The 18,809-nt window shown below is 45.6% G+C and overlaps 1 protein-coding gene, 1 long non-coding RNA gene and 1 pseudogene across 2 annotated transcripts; all 3 read left to right on the plus strand.

The window, feature by feature from the left end:
* The first annotated feature begins 61 nt into the window (after positions 1-61).
* On the plus strand, positions 62-6,129 carry LOC131809947 (uncharacterized). Its single transcript, XR_009345345.1, has 3 exons — positions 62-643; positions 5,936-5,982; positions 6,087-6,129. It is a non-coding gene; the product is annotated as an uncharacterized LOC131809947 (long non-coding RNA).
* Positions 6,130-7,753: 1,624 nt separating this feature from the next.
* Positions 7,754-8,670, plus strand: LOC131809541 (RNA transcription, translation and transport factor protein-like; annotated as a pseudogene).
* A 489-nt stretch (positions 8,671-9,159) lies between these two features.
* On the plus strand, positions 9,160-17,823 carry CFAP144 (cilia and flagella associated protein 144). Its single transcript, XM_059137574.1, has 4 exons — positions 9,160-9,395; positions 12,605-12,664; positions 14,603-14,706; positions 17,632-17,823. Exons 1-4 carry the CDS (start codon positions 9,263-9,265, stop codon positions 17,740-17,742), a joined length of 408 nt encoding a protein of 135 aa, XP_058993557.1. The 5' UTR covers positions 9,160-9,262; the 3' UTR covers positions 17,743-17,823.
* Positions 17,824-18,809: the final 986 nt, after the last annotated feature.

The following is an 18,809-nucleotide window of genomic DNA, read 5'->3' on the forward strand; positions in this document are numbered from 1 at the left end:
TGGGAGATAAATGCTGGGGTGTGTTTGAGCTTATGTCCAATTACTCCTCTTTGCCAAGATGAGTAACTAGAGAAATGTCATTTGGAAAAATGATGAGAAAGCTACCCCGGATTTCCTCATCTCGGCCCCAGACTCCTGCCCACTCTGCCCCCTCATGCTCTCGTTTTCCAACCCACTTTCCTCTCCTATATAACTCTTGTGACTTTCAGACTGTTCGCCAGCGCCATCTACCTCTCTCAGCTTACTGCCCTACCACTTTACCTCCTCTGACTAGAACCATCCCTTCTTGCCACCCTACCTCACAGGTTTCACTGTCCAAATCTTCCACTGTTCGTTCCAAACCATCCACTCGCCGCTCTAGCTCTAGTAATCTTGCTCCTCTTTCCTTTTACTCCTTTGTCTTTGCCCCTACTCCCCCTTCCAGCCCTTCTTCCTAGATATTTGAAGTCTGGTCCTCACCAACATTCCAGCCAAACCCATCCAGACTTCTGTGATCCATAAATCTTATCTTGGAGAGATGATTTCCTTGGGAGTGGGACAGTTCTGATGCCATCCAGAATTACCAAGACTGTGGATCTCCAGGAGACTGACCTGGTGAGCACTGGGAATTCAAGAGAATGCTGACCAGCATTCAGGTTGGAAGGTAAGCTCTATTACTTACAGAACCCCTTTTCCATGATGGAGTTTTCAGCCGTAACCTGGTTATCTTACTATTATCTGAATTGTGTCTCCATCATTAACATCCTTAACATCCTTCTTGTTAAAGGTGTCTCTGGCACCCTTCAGATGCCAAACACACCTTTAACAAGATCCGCTTTGTAGAGAATCTGTTTCTTTCCTCTCTTCCCTATGAGCCAACCTGAATGAGCTTCTACATTTTTAACTGGCTTCTCTGTGGAACTTGGTCTGTGACCACAGAACAAACAGCAAGACCAGTGACACAAAGTAGAGAAGAGTGAGTGGAAAACTTCTAATCTGATCTCTATGCAGTTAAATCCTATTGAGATGCCCTAGATTAAATTGAGTGCAAGAATGGGTGACCCCACGGGGCACCTGGGTGGCTCAGTGGGTTAAGCCGCTGCCTTCGGCTCGGGTCATGGTCTCGGGGTCCTGGGATCGAGTCCCGCGTCGGGCTCTCTGCTCAGCAGGGAGCCTGCTTCCCTCTCTCTCTCTCTGCCTGCCTCTCCATCTACTTGTGATTTCTCTCTGTCAAATAAATAAATAAAATCTTTAAAAAAAAAAAAAAAAGAATGGGTGACCCCTAAAAATTTACACACAAAGCGTAAGTCCTCTATTATAGACATATGGGGATTCGAGGTTTTATGATCTGGCTCCTCCAAGACTCTATTTTTCTGCATCCTAGGATTGTAGAAACTTACCAGGGACTTTCTGACTTGGAGAAATGTTTCCTGTAAAAAGATGGGGGGCCCTCCATTATGTTATCATCAAAGCTCTGAAAGCTGAACCTCTGTACCCCAGAAAATGGCAGGTAGTAGAGCCTAGAAGGCAAAGACATCCAGATCCTACTCAGGTGATAGCATCAGATGAACAGATGATACACTTTTTTTTTTTAAGTGCTTTCCTCAAATCAATACATAGGTTCAGTGGAATCTCAATCAAAACCCCAGCATATTTTTAGGAAACTTGACAAGCTGATTATAATTTGGGTGGACAGGGAAAAGGGCCAAGATTAGCCAAGACTCTCTTAAGAACTGGTAGGGACAATTTTCCTACCAGATACCAGGATTTGTCACAAAAATTATATTAATTAAGATAGTATAGTAGTAGTGCCAACATGGACAAATAGATAAGTGGCATAGAAGTGTCCAGACACAGGTTCCTACACATGTGGACACTTGATTTAAGACAAAAGTATCATAGCAGAACCATGGGGATGGGCAGTCTTTTCAATAAATTGGTTCTTGGTCCATTGAGTACTCCTATGGAAAAAAATTAAGCTCGATTCTTACCATGTAACTACACTAAAAAATCAACTTCAGGTAAAACACACATAAATGTGAAAGAGTAAAAACAAATCATGTAGAATTTCTTTGGCCACCCCTGGCTATTGAGCACTTGACACGCACTATCCAGTATAAAATTTGCCCTGGATTTGAAACACAGTGCGAAAAAAAACAATAAAATATCTCAACAGTATTTATATTGAAATGTTGAAATGATAATTTGGATATATTGTATTAAATAAAACATCTTTTAAATTAGTTGAATCTGCTTCTTTTTGCTCTTTTGATTAGATACTAGAAAATTTTTAATTGCTGATGTGGCTTGCTTCATATTTTTATTCAACGGTACTGATTTGAAAGTAACATAAGAAAATACTGTCACAACATCAATTAGAAAAATATGTCTTCAGTGTCATTTAGAAAGCATAAAGGGAAAAACTGATATATTTGACCACATTTAAATTTTAAGAAGATACTATAAAGTGTCTTTTAAGTTATCTAAACAGTATCATTAAGAGTCTAAAAAGGAAAACCGGGGGCACCTGGGTGGCTCAGTGGGCTAAAGCCTCTGCCTTCGGCTCAGGTCGTGATCCCAGGGTCCTGGGATCGAGCCCCATATCGGGCTCTCTGCTCGGCAGGGAGCCTGCTTCCTCCTCTCTCTCTCTCTGCCTGCCTCTCTGCCTACTTGTGATCTCTGTCTGTCAAATAAATAAATAAAATCTTTAAAAAAAATAAAAATAAAAATAAAAAGGAAAACCGTACAGTGAAAAAATAAATTTACAGAACATACAGCTCCCAATGGGCTTAGTATATCAATACTCTATAAAGAGCTCCAATAAATTAATAAAGAAAAGACAAACAATCCAAAAGAAAAATAGAAAAAGATTTTTAATAGGAACTTCAAATGACCAATAAGCATACAAAAAAAGTTGGCCAACCTCATTAGTCAATAGAAGAACACAAATTAAAACCATAATGAGATAGCACTCCCAAGTATACAGCCAACAAAATGTTTGCACATGGACATCAAGAGACATCTACCAAAAATGTGCGTGACTTGTAATGGTCCATATTGAAACAGCCCCATGTCTATTAGTAGCAAAATGAAGTGTCCAGACACAGGTTCTGGACACTTCATGATCTGGCTCCTCCAAGACTCTATTGTGACTGTCTTATAGTCACAAAAGTGAACAGTACACAGGAATGAAACCACAACCCCACACAACAGCACAGATGAATTTCACAAACAATTTAAGCAAAAGAAGTCAAACACAAAAGCATGCACATTGTATGATTCCATTTACACAAAGTGAAAACATGGGCAAAGTGATCTATGGTGTTGAGTCAGGTTAGGGGGTACCTTTGAGGAGAAAGCGGAAGACAGGGTTTAGGTGGGGGTGTGAGAGAGGCTTCTTGGGGTGCTCTTAATGTTCTATTGTCTGCTTCTGTGATGGTTACACGTATGTACTTGTGGTAAATAAGTATGAGCTACCCGTTCTGCAGGAAAGCACTTTTCTGTGTATGTGTGATGTTTCACAATTAAAAAGTTTCTCTTATGATTTTTAAACATGAGTGCTTATCAGGAATCCCTAACTTGTAACTGTGAGTTGTCACAGGTTAGGGTGCCCAGGGCTCCCACAAAGGACCCAGCAGCTCTCCCCTTGTACGTTTCCTCCACTTCTACCAAACGTAGAGATTACCATATGGTCTTTCTCTTTTATTTGTTAATATGGTGAATTGATATTTCCAAATACTAAACCAGCCTTACATCCCTTGAATAAACCCATCTGACTATGGTATATTAATCTTTTTAATTTTTTTGGATATAATTTTCTAATACTTAGTTAAGGATTTTTACATCTTTTACAATATTTTACCTATGTTTGCAAGGCTTATTTTAGTTTTCCTTTTTTGTAATAATTTGTCTGGTTTTAGTGTTGATATAATACTGACCTCAAAATGAGTTAGGAAACGGAGCATCTGGCTAGCTCAGTCAGTAAAGCATGTGACTCTTGGTCTTAGGGTTGTGAGTTCAAGCCCCCACATTGATGGGTGTACTGCTTACTTTAAAAGAAATTTTTATAATTAGGGACGCCTGGGTGGCTCAGTTGGTTAAGCAGCTGCCTTCGGCTCAGGTCATGATCCCGGCGTCCTGGGATCGAGTCCCACATCGGGCTCCTTGCTCCGCAGGGAGCCTGCTTCTCCCTCTGACTCTGCCTTCCACTCTGTCTGCCTGTGCTTGCTCTCGCTCGCTCTCTCTCTGACAAATAAATAAATAAAATCTTTAAAAAAAAAAAAAAAGAAATTTTTATAATTAAAAAATAAAAATGACCAAAAAATGAGTTGGGAAATAATTCTTCCACTCCTGTTTTCTGAAAGCATTTGGGTAGGAGTAGAATTTTCATCACTATATGCTTGACAGATTGACCAGAGAATCTATCTGGGCCTGGAGGGAATATTAGGGGAAGTTTTCAATCAAAAATTGAATTTTAGGGGCACCTGGGTGGCTCAGTGGGTTAAGCCTCTGCCTTCGGCTCAGGTCATGATCTCAGGGTCCTGGGATCGAGCCCCGCATCGGGCTCTCTGCTCAACGGGAAGCCTGCTTCCTCCTCTCTCTCTGTCTGCCTCTCTGCCTACTTGTGATCTCTCTCTCTGCCAAATAAATAAATAAAATCTTTTAAAAAATTGAATTTTAAAAAATAGATATAAAGCTATATATATTTTCCATTTCCTTTTTTTTTTTTTCTTTTTTTGTCAGTTCTGGAAATCTATGCCTTCTCAGAAGTTATCCATTTCGTTTAAGTTTTCAAATTTCTATGTTGCTTTTTTTCCTGACTATGGGTCACATTTCCCTACTTCAACTGTCTGCTTTGCTAATAATTTTCAATTGATGCTGTCCTTTGTGAATGTTATAGTGCTGAGTGCTGGGTTTTGTTTTCTTTCTTTAAGATGTGTTGGAAATTTTTCCTGGAGACAGACTGGCCCCTTCTGTGGATCTATCTGATACTTGTAGAGCCTTGTTTTGAAGCTTTGTTAGGGAAAGCCTAGAGCAACCTTTTCTCTAAGCCTAGCTTAGTCTTTTTACTAAGGTGTTAACTTTTGGGGGTCTCCACCCAACACCCTCACCAAGGACTCTCTACCTTGTCTGGTCAGAACTCAGTTTTTTCTCAGTCCTGTATGAATTCTGGTTGTTGCTCGGCTCACAGCTTCCAAGTCGTTCCTTCACCGAGTTTCTCCCTTTTTAGTCTCGGGCAAGACTCAAAGGGTTTCCATGCACATTTCTGGCTCTCTCTCACTCTCTCCCTCACCCCTCCCTCTAGTTATCGGCTCCACAAATTTTCATCTGCCTCACACTCCTGAACATTAGTCTGTGTCTCCTCAACCAGGCCATTATCACCTGCTTAGCTTGGGTTCGCTTTCCCTGCATTTTTGAGAAAATATCTCCAGGCAGAAATTTGGAACAACTATAGGGCTCATCTCCTTTGTCTCCCTTCTCTCAAAGAATCACAGTCCAGCACTGCTCCATACCCAGGCCCTGCATTTAAATGTTTGTAGAAGTTGGGGAAGCCCAGAAGGAAAAATATCTTGTTTTATTTACAAGCCTGGGTGGCTTTCCGATCTCCTTACCCCAATACACACTCACTCTGTACCATGCAGAATCAATCTTGTACCATATAGAGTTGGTCTGTTTGTAGTTTTAGGGCATAGTATTATATTATAAACCTTAGCCTTAACTTTTTTCAGTCGCTGCTGTTTTAAGATCCGTCCTCATGGCTATAAGGACATCTCATTTGTGGCTCTAAGTGTTGCATGGCGGCTCACCAGCAAACGATGCTGATCTCCCCTTTTGTATGATATGGATAGTTTTAATTTTTTTTTCTTCATAAAATGTTCATGTGTCTTTATTAGGTTAATTCCTAGATAGCTGTTTTTTGTTAATATGAATGACTTTTTCTATTATATTTTTCTAGTTGATTTCCCTGTTAGCTGAGTCTCTGCATCTGCTCCTAATGGAGAGGTAACACAGATTTCAAGAAAAATCTGCAACCTCAGACAACAGCTGAGAAGCTAGAGGACAAGACCATCATGTTTTTCAACTCCCCTGTATTTTTCAATAAATAGTCTCAGAGTTTAGAAGCACACTGATGGCCTGGAATGTCCCCAGATAAGCAGAAGCTAGCCCCAGAGATTCACTGGACTGGCCTCCACTGGGCTGGGCTATGAAGTGTTCAAAGGCACCTGCGAAGTATAATAACGTGGGGCTGGAGTGGAGGGAAGATGAAGCTTCAGTGACTCCCTTCCTTCTGAGCCTCCTCCTTGTCATAGTCCCTCCTGTATGGAGGGAGGGTTGCTGGACCACAAGTTCAGAGCTGAAGAAAGGTCAGTTTAGCTGGGGACCAATACAGCCTTTGCTAGTTGTCCCAGAGCTAGCAAGGCAGCTCTTGAGCAGAATGATGATTCATTCCTACTTAGGCTTAGGAAGACAGTGAAGACTTCAGAGGCCGTTTGAGCCTTGCTAGGAAAAGGGACCCAGGTATGGCTCACAATAAGTAACAAAGGGGCTTCTCTAGTTCAGTCCTGGTGTAATAGAATCCGTTTGTGTTTCTGAATCATGCGAGGGTTTATGTAATGATGTAAGCAGAAGAAAATCCCAGTACTAACTGAGCAGACATCCAAACAGCCAGCAAACCTTTACCAAACACCCATATCTGCCCATAGTAGGCCAGGTACTGGTCATGCAGAGATGGACCCAATATATTTCTCATTCTCAAGTAACTTACATGTAAACAAAGAATTTTAGTAAAGTAGTCCGGTAACTACAGATTTGGAGCAAAGCATGTCACAGAGAAAAGCTGGACTAGGGACTATGGAGTTCAGTAACTTTTTGGAAGAAGCTCACTGTACGTGAGCTCGTTATAAATAGGTCCTCTCCAGACAGACACAGGGGAAAGAGCCTTCCAGGCCAAGGAGAAGGAGTAGCAGGAGCTAAAACAAGGAGCCATTAAGGAGCTAGCCGGGTTCAGGCCTGTCCCAGACCTACACACATCCTTGAATATGCTGTGTCCCTGAATGAATGCATGGATAGATGAATCAGTGAAGTACTTAATGGAAAAGAGCATGGGCTTTGGAGTCAGACTGTATTACATGAGGTATCTGGAGTAGTCAAATTCATCCAGAAAGTGCAATGGCAGTTTCCAGAGGCTATGGGGGAGCGGGCCATGGGAAGTTGTTTAATGAGTATCAGAAAATTCTGGAAATTGGTTTCATGCAATGTGAATATAATTAACACCACTGAATTATATCCTTAAAAATGATTCTAATGGTAAATTTTATGTTGTGTATTTTACCACAATTGAATTTTTTAAGTAAATAAACTATAAAGTCCCCAAGTCCCTTACATCAGGAAAGTGCTCTTCTTGGGATACCTGAGTGGCTCTGAGGTTAAGCAGCAGCCTTCAGCTCAGGTCATGATCCCAGGGTCCTGGAATCGAGTTCCACCTGGGGGTCCTAGCTCCTGAGGAGCCTGCTTTTCCCTCTGTCTGTCATTCCCCTGCATGTACTCACACCCACTCTTTCTCTCTCTCCCTGACTAATAAATAAATAAAATCTTTAAAACACCCCCTCCCAAAAGTAAAGGGTTCTTCTGTCTATATTATCCCACAGATGATAAGGGCCAGAATACCTTGTCAAACTTGAAACCTTCTCTGTTTTGTGAGACAGACATTGAGAGTTTCCTTTCTAGTCATCTGCTTTAAAAAGGGAGAGGTTGGAAGCCCAGGAGACCAGAGCGAGACGCGGGGACCATGTTCCGACGCAAGCTGACAGCCCTTGACTACCACAATCTGGCTGGTTTCAACTGCAAAGATGAAACCTAATTTAGAAACTTTATTGTTTGGCTTGAAGACCAGAAAATCAGACACTACAAAATTGAAGACAGAGGTAATTTAAGAAACATCCACAGCAGTGACTGGCCCAAGTTCTTTGAAAAGTATCTCAAAGATGTTAACTGTCCTTTCAAGATTCAAGATCGACAAGAAGCAGTTGACTGGCTTCTTGGTTTAGCTGTTAGACTTGAATATGGAGATAATGCTGAAAAATACAAGGACTTGGTATCTGATAACACAAAAAATGCTGACAATGCAGCTAAAAATGCAGAGTCATTGATCAATTTGGATGTAAATAATCCTGATTTTAAGGCTGGTGTAATGGCTTTGGCTAACCTTCTTCAAATTCAGCATCATGATGATTACCTGGTAATGCATTTAGCATTTTGGTCCAGGAGCACCTGACACAGGATGCAGTTGCTAAAGCAAATCAAACGAAAGAGGGCTTGCCGGTTGCTTTAGACAAACATATTCTTGGTTTTGAGACAGGAGATGCAGTTCTTAATGAAGCTGCTCAAATTCTGCAATTGCTGCATATAGAAGAGCTCAGAGAGCTACAGACAAGAATTAATGAAGCCATAGTAGCTGTTCAGGCAATTATTGCTGATCCAAAGACAAAGGGGAAAGTTGGAAGATGAACGTTTTAGGATTTCAGCTTCTCACCTACTTAGTACAGTTGGGAACCATGTATGCTCTGGCATGTGTTTGGAAATCAAATGTCACATTTTCAAGGGAAGAATCCTAGAAATTTGACTATGTTCTCGAGATTTACCATCATTGCTTTTTCTTTAATAAAGTTCAGGAAAGTGGAAAAAAATCAAAAATAAAAAAAAATAAATAAAATAAAAAGGGAGAGGTTTTTGGCGATTCACAGACCTGTACCCCTGAGGATAAAAATATATTATGTTTATAAAAAATAAAAAATAAAAAACATATATATATATATATATATATATATATATATATATATATATATATAAGGGAGAGGTTTCTGACTCCTTCCCAAATCTGTTTTAGGAAATGACTGTCCAAGGTGAGGTCCAATCAAGTCCATTACCTCCTGGGTCTGCTGCTGGATTGTGTCCTCTTCTGGCGGTATGTGGGGTTGGTCCTAGGAACCAGACTGGATCTTGAGAGGCTGGGCAAGGTGAGTCGTCAGTCAGGGTTTGGGCTTAGGAAGCAAGCGGGCTCAGAAATAAGGTTCTGGAAGGTGCGGGCGGGGTGGGGGGATGGGCGGTCCCCGGGAGGGTGTATTGGGGGGTGGTTGTCGAAGGGAGGCTGTAATCTGGGACGCTGTTGCCGGGAGACAGTGTGGGACGCGGTTGCCTGGAGACTGCGCTCCTCCCTGCTCCCTGGCCAGCGTCGGGAAGGCAGGGAGAAAGGGGTAAGAGCGCACCCAGCACCGCCAAAGCCATGGCCGGACGCCAAAAAGAGAAAGTGATCCCAGACGAGGTCCACCAGAACCAGATCCTGCGGGAATTATACCTCAAAGAGCTTCGAACCCAGAAACTCTACACACAGTACCACGTGAATCCCCTCCGCAAAGGTGAGGGGCGCCCCGGGGCGGAGGTAGAAGACTGGGGTGAGCTTCCCCAGGAAGGAGGGGCCGTCGGGGTGTGGGATGGGGATGCGGGGCTGAGCACAGTGGAAGACGCCTTCTCTGACCTCGCCCCCCTCCCTAGATTTCAGGAGAGGGGAGAATAAGGGGAGAGTTTCGCTCCACATCCCACCAAAACCTTTAATGTATTAAAACGCACACACATCGGGGCGCCTGGGTGGCTCAGTGGCTTAAAGCCTCTGCCTTTGGCTCAGGTCATGATCCCAGGGTCCGGGGATCGAGCCCCGTATCAGGTTCTCTGCGGGCAAGGAGCCTGCTTCCTCCTCTCTCTCTGCCTGCCTCTCTGTCTACTTGTGATCTCTGTCTGTCAGATAAATAAATTAAATAATCTGAAAAAAAATAATAAAATGCACACACATCACTATTAAATAGTATTTTTGTGGTCAAAAGGTTGAAAGACTTTTTGAAATTTTGCTTTCTAAATAATTACATCTTGTAGGGTTTTACGTTCTATTTCCTTGTTAGGTTTTGGTTTGTCGTTAAGAAGCTAGTTGTGTTTGTGTTGTAAATAAGCTAGTTTGTTTTTCCAGGCTTTTCATATTGTCTTAAATGTTGGGAAAGTTCAGGGGGTGGGGTGGTGCTGGGCTCAGGGCCCACAGTGCCCCTCTGATAAACCGGCCCTGCCCTCACTCCTCACCTGACACATTCCTTGAGCAGTGCCCCTGAATGCCCGTGGGTCTCAGATGGAGTCCCAGACCCATGCCCCCAACCACCACCCAGCTCTCTTCCCCTGGACAAGCTGTGGGTCCCTTAAACTCCCCAGCTGGAAAACTGGGGGCAGGTGTCCCCCACCTGCCGCTACTCCAGAGGATCTTGTTTGAGGAGAAGGTACTGCAATCGTTTTCTGTCCCAGACTGAAGCCTGGAAGTCATCCTCAGTCTCTCCCTCACTGCACACATCGAAGTGGTCGCAGTCCTGGCTATTCCTTAACATTTCTCTCACCCGACCGACCCTTCCAGTGTTCTGACATCAGTGAAAGACTGTGGTGTTCGTGGAGACCTCTCCACCTGCACTCACTTGCTTCCCCCTTCTAATTAGGGCCTGAGTCCAGCCCTCTCTCCAGCCTCCCCGCCAAGCCTCAGCAGGGCCCTTCTCACTTCTGTCCGCAGTGATCGGATGGGCTCCTAACTACCCTCTTCCTCCAAACTCTCTGTCCCCACACCACTTCCTGCTGGAGCTATGCTAAAAATGAGTTCGATCCCATCAGTCCCTCTGTAAGACCCTCAGGGACCCCCAGCTTCTGAACCAAGGTTTAAACCAGTCAGTGCATAAGACCCCTGTGGATCCGGCTTTGCTGCCCACCCAGCCTCCTCGGGACTCCTCTCCCCAGCCACACACTGCTCCTTTAATAAATATTTTAGTGCCTATTCTGCACCAGGCACAGGCTCCCTTCTCTCCCAACACGTCTCAATAAGTGGATTTCCTAAATACATCACACCTTTCCCCATCTTGTTACCTTGGTAATCATTGTTTCTTCTTCCAGAACTTCTCTCCCAAATTCTGGGCCCAATTCACTGTAGTCCACTGCAGCTCAGCTATGCAGAGAAAATGTAAGGTCATTTTCTAGATAAAACTTGTATATATTTAAGTTCTAGAACATGATGTTTTGACATACATACACAGTGAAATGATTACAAGAGTCAAGCTAAGTAGCATACCCATCTCACAGAGTTACCCTGTGTGTTGGGGGTGGGGAGAGAGCACAGCACAGGTTATGTAATGTCTTCTTTTTTTTTTTTTTCCAGCATAACAGTATTCATTGTTTTTTCACCACACCCAGTGCACCATGCAATCCGTGCCCTCTATAATACCCACCATCTGGTACCCCAACCTCCCACTTTCGCCCCCGCCACTTCATACCCCGCAGATTGTTTTTCAGAGTCCATAGTCTCTCATGGTTCACCTCCCCTTCCAATTTCCCCCAACTCCATTTTGCTCAGAACTCACCTCGTTTTCCCCTGGAGCTCCCAGCCAATTTCAGGAAAACAAATCAGCGGTCCAATTCTGTTTAAACTTGGTGCATTTCCACAATTTAAATTACATTTTCGGGTAACGTTCAGTCTTTCTAGGTCTCTGAGCTCATGTCCCTTGGGTACACGATTAGTGCGATCCATTGGGATAAAGTGAGGAAATACTAGAATTAATACTCATATGTCTGCTAGAATTTGTATTTAGGTTTACTTTTAGATATAAAGTAAGAAATTTTACTGCTCATAGTACATAGAGACATATAAATACACATGTATTAGGTGTGCACTCAGAAGTTTTTTACTGGTAGGAGTCTGAGGTAAAAAACAATTTTGGAGACCACTGGTTCCTTCTGGCTTCTGCTCATTTCCTACTACCCTCCACTTAGCTCACTCCACAGAATTATTCTGGTCTTCTCGATGTTTCTCAAACTCACCAAGCTCACACTTGGATTCCCTCACTTTATGTGGAGCTCTACTCACATGGCACATTTCCTTAGAGACCTGTCACCCCCACCTGACCATCCACACTCTACCCATGTAACGGGCTTTACTGTTCTATAGCTCTCTTATTTTTCCCAGGTATTTATTTGTTTATTGTCTGTTACCGCAAATAAGAAGCTCAGGGAGTACAGGAACTGCCTCTGTTCACAGCCCTGTCTCCTGGGCATCGGTTATTATGAGTTGAATGGATGTCGGTGGATTCTGCACCTCTGCTATCACACAGCCTCCAGGAGATATATCACCATGGGTCTAACCTTGTTTGACTACCTGGTGTGTCTGCATCCCTGTAGGCCAGTACTGTTTGAGAGAACATTCAGCAACAATGAAACGTTTCATAGCTGTGCTGCCCCGATTGGGAGCCATTAGCCCCATGTGGCAATGGAGCCCTTGAAATGTGGCTAGTGTGCCTGTGGAATGGATTTCTAAGTGTATTTAATTTTAACCATTCAAATGCAAGTAGCCACATGTGGCTGATGACCACTGTCCTGGACAGTGCCACTCTGGACTGTGAAGTCCCTGAGAGCCTCATTCCCTGGTGCCCAATACAATACCTGACATGTGGCAGACACTCAGAAAAATGCTCAGCAGGTGTCTGGCTCGGGTGAGTCGTCAAGAGGGTGGGATGTTAATGTTGTAACGTCAACCTGTGATGCTGTTTTTCTCTAGTTCACACAATCACCAGAAAGCCCATGTCTTGGCATGATAACCTGGAGGAACCTGCAGATGGTAAGTCCTGGGCTTTGTGAACACCACCGATAGAGCCCAGATAGGCAGCTGGCTGGAGAGAACTTTCAGGGTAGTGTTAACTTGGGGCAACATTTTGATCATCTGAAAAGTGGACTCACACTCGTGAAGCTCACAGGAGACCAATATATTCAACCATATGGCCAGTTCATTGACTGTCAGGCCAAGAAAAATGCTCCTAATGGTCTTAGCAATGCATTTATATATTCATTCATCAAACATTTCGCTGTGACAAGCAGAGGTTCTGAAGTCATTTTAATGGAGTTCAAATCCTGGTTCAGCCACTCATTAACAGTGTGGCTTTGGGCAAGTTTTTTTGCCCTCCCTGAACCTATCTCTCTGGTTGTTGTGAGGATTCAACAGAATAACCCAAGTACTGAGAGCATAGAACAGTATAGTACATGGTGATCAGGAAATGCTATTACTTTCATTATTACCATGTCACTCTGATTATTATTACCATGTCACTCTGATGGGGCAGGGGGTGGGGAGGTAGAGACCTCACACCACAGTGAAGGAGACAGATGAGTAAATAGAGAACAAAATTGGGATGGCAACAGCAGAGAAAAACAGGTGCCCTAGACAGGTCGTGGAGTTCTGGGAAGTCTTCTTGGAGGAGGTGGTAACAGGCTGAGGTGGAGTAGGTCAGGTAGAGAAGACCAGAAGGACATTCTGAGTTATATGGAAAGGCGCAGAAATGAGAGACAGCAGCACGGCCCAAGGAAGCGGGTAGCTGGGCATGGCTGTGGTCTCCAAGTGGGCGGGACCACACTCAGGAATGATGGGAGAGGTATTTGATGGAAAGCCCAATCCTTCCTGGCAAGCTCGCCTCCCTCCCCCTTTAGAGTAGAATTTGATGGAGCGAAGAGGTAAAGTTTCTCTAGGAGGACAGGGTAAGAAGGTGGGGTGGGCAGGAGGAGGGAGGATCTCAGAGCATAGAGGAGACAGCCAAGCGGATCGACTCCTAGAGCTCGTCAGAGGAAGTGGGACGTTATCTGTGGTGAAGAGACCAGCCCAGCTAGAGGAAGGGAGAGGAGCTGGGGCTGGGCAGTGGCAGAGAGAGTAACAGGCAGCGAGGGACCTGAAAGTGAGCCAGGAGTGTACTGCAAACTGTTTATATCACAGATAAGCTCAGCCCGGGGCCAGGTCTTCATGCTCAGTTGTCTTGCTGAGGTAGATATTGGCCTCCCCATCTTCCAGATGAGCAAAGTGAGGCCCAGAGAAGTTAAACCCCCCATCAAGCTGGTAGCGAAAGGGCCAGGACTGTCTGACTACGAAGCACAGGTTCTTACCATTGTCAAACTGCCTCTCAAATTGATACTCGATAGGGTGGAAATTAAAAATGAAATCTTTGTAAGCCCGCAAGCTGTGGAGTTACAGATTGGCGTGGGGTTGGCAGCCATTCCTATAGCCGTACAGAGGATTTGGCCTGTTTACAACCCTCCTCCTCACTCTGCCATAGCCACATTGGCCCAGCTTGCTCGCGCCTCAGGGCCTTTGTTCTTGCTGCCTGTCCTGTGCTTTTCCTCTGCCTCTGTCTCAGGGCTGGATCCTGCTTGGCATCCAGACTCTGGTCTCCACCTCTGCATGCCCCTTTGCTACCTCCTGCTTCAGCTGGCATCACCCTCAGATTTGTTTGTCCCCTTGGTCATTGTGTACCCTGTTGCCCCACCAAGACCACACACTTCAGGAGAGCAGGGACCATGTTCATCATTGTGCTCTGCCTTTGGGGTCCAGAAGAGTGCCTGGTACAAGTTTGTGCTCAACAAATATTTGTGGAAAGATGAGCCTTGCAAGGCCTTGGCAGGGCCCCCAAGTCTGGGCACTGTGTCTCTAAGGAAGTCTGTGGTTTGAGTAAAGGGCATAGGAACTCTCGGCCCCAAAGCCTGCCTCCTCCATAACTCATGCCTACTTTCCCAGCCAGGTTTCTAAATCTTATCCACCATGCTGTCCTCGGGCCAAGAAAGAAATACACAGAGACACAGACCGAAAGCCAAGAAATTGGATGGGACTCAGAGCCCTTGGTAAGTGTGGCTTCTTCACCTAGGAAACAAGAGGCAACAGAGGCCATTGGTTAAGAGAACAGTAGATGAGGCCAGACTGCCTGGGTCGGAACGCTGGCTGCCACTTACCAGCTGTGTGACCTCGGGTAAATCACAAAGCTCTTCTGTGACTCCATGTCCTCAGTGTAATATGGAGATAGCAGAGATACTACAGAATGCGCTAATTTGTAAGGTGCTTAGAGCAGTGCCCAACACATAGCAGACATCATCTAGGTGTGGACCAGACAAAGCTTGCTGGTGACTGCCTGGGTCTACTCTGCCAGTTTCTAGCAGGGTGGTCGGCACGTCACGTGACCTCACAGAGTTCCATTCCTTTATCTATAAAATGGGAACGCTGGTAACATGCCCCTTGTTGGACCGGAAAGGCCCGGGAGCTGCCAGGAGCCCGGGAAATAGGATCATCAGCGTGTTGTCACCCTGCAATGAGACAGGGCTTCTGGTACGAGGACAGTTTGAATTTCCTGCCACATCTGCCTTTTTACTTGCCCACGTCTTTGATCACATAGACCGTCTTAGTTTTTAAGTTAAATGTGCCAGCCTTTTCCGTCACTGTTTTTGGGATTTGTGCCTTGTTTAGGAAAGCCTTCAATATTCAGAGTAGGCAGGTGACTAGCTTTCCTTCTAGATTTCTCTCCAAGTTGTTGTGTTCTTTTTAACACTTGGCTTTTAGTCCATCTCTGTATTTGGTGCCTGATGTGAAGCTGGAGACGCTCTTCCTCAGCTACGGCAGAACGTCCTGCGGTCCCTCAAAAGCACCGGGATCTCGTACACCCCGTCTCCTTAGTGGATGCTTCCCGCAGCCTGCCTCCTGACCCCAAACCTATACTCCTCCGGGAGGTCCTCCTCGTCCTTCAGGACTGCTAAGGAGTCACCTCTTTATAAAGCACAAGTAAGGGATGTGCACCCCACACTCCCCACCAGGCAGATTTGGGCACCTTCCCTTCCTGCTACTGGGGCACCGCGTGCCTCCAGCTTCCATACCAGTCAGCTCAATTCTGTGTATCATTGTAACATGGTGGCTCTAGAGCCAGACAGCTGGAATTCAAATCCCGGCTCCACCACTTTCTAGCCGTGGGAACTGAACCTCTCAACTCCCAGTTACCCATCTTAAAAGGGGAATAATAATACTGGCCCTTGAAGGCGTGTTGTGGGGATTAACAGAGACGCTGTGTCTAAACTGCTTAGGGCAATGCCCGGTTGTCGTCCTCCACTGAGCGTGCACCCTTCCCAAGACCGCCACATCCTGTGGTTCTTACCTTTCTACTCTGGGGCCTCGCCTTCTCTCCCATTTATACAGCTCCGGTCTGGGGTGTGTGGGTCTGCTGCAGGGAAACTGGAAGAAATAGCTCGGGAAGGAGGGAAGGAAGGGGAGAGAGGGAGGAAGGCAGAGAGGGAAGGATTGATTGAGTGAAAAGCTTCTCCTTTACAACAGCTCCTCTTCAGATGTGGGGCTCACCCTGAAGAGAGGACACTGGGAGACAGGAAGTGGGTCCAGCAGGAGCACCCCACATTCCCACGGGGACTGAGTCCCAAAAGAGCCGTGCTCAAACAGACAGAGGAGGAGGATGGGTGGGGGACTGACTTAAGAGTGAATGGGGGAGGGGTGCTGGAGGATTGTGAAGGGAAAGACGAATTATCTGAGTTATTCAACCAACTTTAAAAATTACTACAGGGACGCCTGGGTGGCTCAGTTGGTTAAGCAGCTGCCTTCGGCTCAGGTCATGATCCCAGGGTCCTGGGATCGAGTCCCACATCGGGTTCCTTGCTCGGCAGGGAGCCTGCTTCTCCCTCTGCCTCTGCCTGCCTCTCTGTCTGCCTGTGCTTGCTCGTTCTCTCTCCCTCTGTCTCTGACAAATAAATAAATAAAATCTTTTAAAAAAAAAATTACTACAAAACACAAATAATTTAATTCGCTGTTCTTCATTTTCTTAAAGAGGAAAGGCTGGGCCCCATGGGTACAGAGTGGGCGTGTGGAAATGCATCTTTGACCCGCATGTCTCAGGGCAGGGCCAGTGGGGGTGCCCCGGCTAGCCCTGCTCCGCTCCAGCCTCTCCAGGCCTGGCCGATAAGGGACTGTGTGCGCCAGCCGTCAGCCTTCGCTGTGAGCTGTGTTGGGTCTACAAACAACGCCACACCTGTTCATCACAAACATAGGGAACTGTGCTGTCGGATGGCGCTGGTGGCAGAGTAAGAAAGTACAGGCCCCAAAAGTTAGATCCAGGTGTTGTGCAGCCATAAAAAGGAATTAAGCCAGAGATTCAGAGTGATATAACTGGGGGCCAAAGAGGCTTGATCAGCCCGAATTTAACTTAGGGCTCCCTGCCCTCTAGCAGAACCTCACCCTGGACAAACAGACAACCCCAGTCCCAATACTGGGACACTGGGGAAGCCACACTCAAACACCTCTCAGCTTCTGCTCTCCTAGTAACATTTGATGGAAATGTATCCTGAATATTCTGAGTTCGTCTTAGAGCTTCTATCAGATTTATGTGTCTGAGTGCTCGCCCTTAGCCCTCTGTGTAACCACATCAACAACACCCATTCTTTCAGTGACAAATGTGTCCTGAACCTCTAGGGTGTGCTGGACACTGTTCTAGGTGTTGGGGATAAGCAGTGACTGAATCAGGTATAGCAGCCGCCCTCCTGGGGCTCACGTTCTAGGGGACCAAGAGTCCAGAGGTGTGGCCTCCAACACAGGTGTGGGAAGGGTAGTGCAGCAACTTGGCCTAGGTTATAACTGTTTTGATGTAAATGCTGTCATTTCCATTCCCAAACAAGGTTGCGCCAGGAGACCTGGAGATGGCACACTGGAGCCCAGGTCCTTGCAGCGACGTGGTCCCTTCCCCACAGAGGCTTCCTTTTGATGCCTTGTGTTCTCTTATCTAGGTCAACCCGGAACGTGATGACCGCAGGCTGAACCACTTCAGGGTCTACAATGATATCACACTGTACAAAGCTAAAATGTGGAGCTTGGGAGAAGATGATCGCCACAAGTAGTCTTCCAGCGGTGACGGTGGCCCTGTCTTCCATACCCAACGTGTGTGCAGCTTGGATGAATAAAGATTACTTTCAAGCCTCGGTCTGGCTTTTCCCGAGTCTCACATTTCTCCTTTCTGCCCACGTCCACTGCTTCAAATCCTTGATCTTATAAACCAGTGGCAGAATTCCAGGTTAAGATGCAAACAATATTCCCTCTGAATATTCTGAATAACTCTGAATTCCCTCTGAATATTCCCACAATATTCCCTCCTCAGACCCCAGTAAAGGACAATGAAGAGACAAAAATGTATGAATGCCAGAATGGGAGAGGAACATCAGCATCCAAGAAGACTGAAGACGTATTTCGGAGATGGAAAGCTGATGGAAGAAGGTGAGGAAACCACACATAGGACATGCTGAGTGGAACACATCGGAGCACAGAGCCCTGGAGAGAGGTGCAGGACTTGGAGAGAAGGGGTGTGAAGCACAGAACCAAAAATGGACACTGGCATAAAGAGCATCTCCCCACACACCAACCAGGCATGGAGCATCTCCCACACTGGAGGCCTACTCTTGGAGAAATGGGGAAAGCCCAGGGCTCAGGGACAGTGCATGAAACACAGGGTAGGAATGAGGTGTGAGGCTACAAACAATGAAAATCCGTGAAAGGAAGCTTGACCCCATAGGCCACACATATATTGCATTTTTACCTTGGGATTGAAGCCGAAAGGTTCTTCTCCAGAGAAATGAAATGGCTCTAAAGTAATCCCCCCCCCCCCAATGTACTACCATTTGAAGGTCCTGAGGAGAAAGAGGCAGAGAACTCCAGGCTGCTGAGCACACGGAGATGTGGGGGGGGGCACCCCAGAGCACACAGAAGCCCCATGCCCACCCCCACTTTGCTCCATGTAGCTCTCACCTTTGGCTGTTCTGAGTTATGCCCGAAAGGGTGAAGCTATAGATCGCTGAGATCACTCCTGCTTTTGGAACCTGACAGCATCTAATGGAAGTCTGCAAATCTGAGTGGTTGCCCTGGGAGACCTTTTCATAAAATATGGTGAGGACTAATCATTAATGACTACTCG

Source organism: Mustela lutreola, chromosome 10, assembly GCF_030435805.1.
Source record: "Mustela lutreola isolate mMusLut2 chromosome 10, mMusLut2.pri, whole genome shotgun sequence".
NCBI lineage: Eukaryota > Metazoa > Chordata > Mammalia > Carnivora > Mustelidae > Mustela > Mustela lutreola.

What these genes read in the sequence shown, in the direction of transcription:
- CFAP144 (XM_059137574.1), top strand. Translation starts at nt 9,263, where the DNA reads ATGGCCGGACGCCAAAAAGAGAAAGTGATCCCAGACGAGGTCCACCAG. An exon ending in CCTGGAGGAACCTGCAGATG is followed by an intron (nt 12,665 to 14,602) that starts GTAAGTCCTGGG and finishes CTACTTTCCCAG; the next exon opens with CCAGGTTTCTAAATCTTATC. An exon ending in GATGGGACTCAGAGCCCTTG is followed by an intron (nt 14,707 to 17,631) that starts GTAAGTGTGGCT and finishes TCTCTTATCTAG; the next exon opens with GTCAACCCGGAACGTGATGA.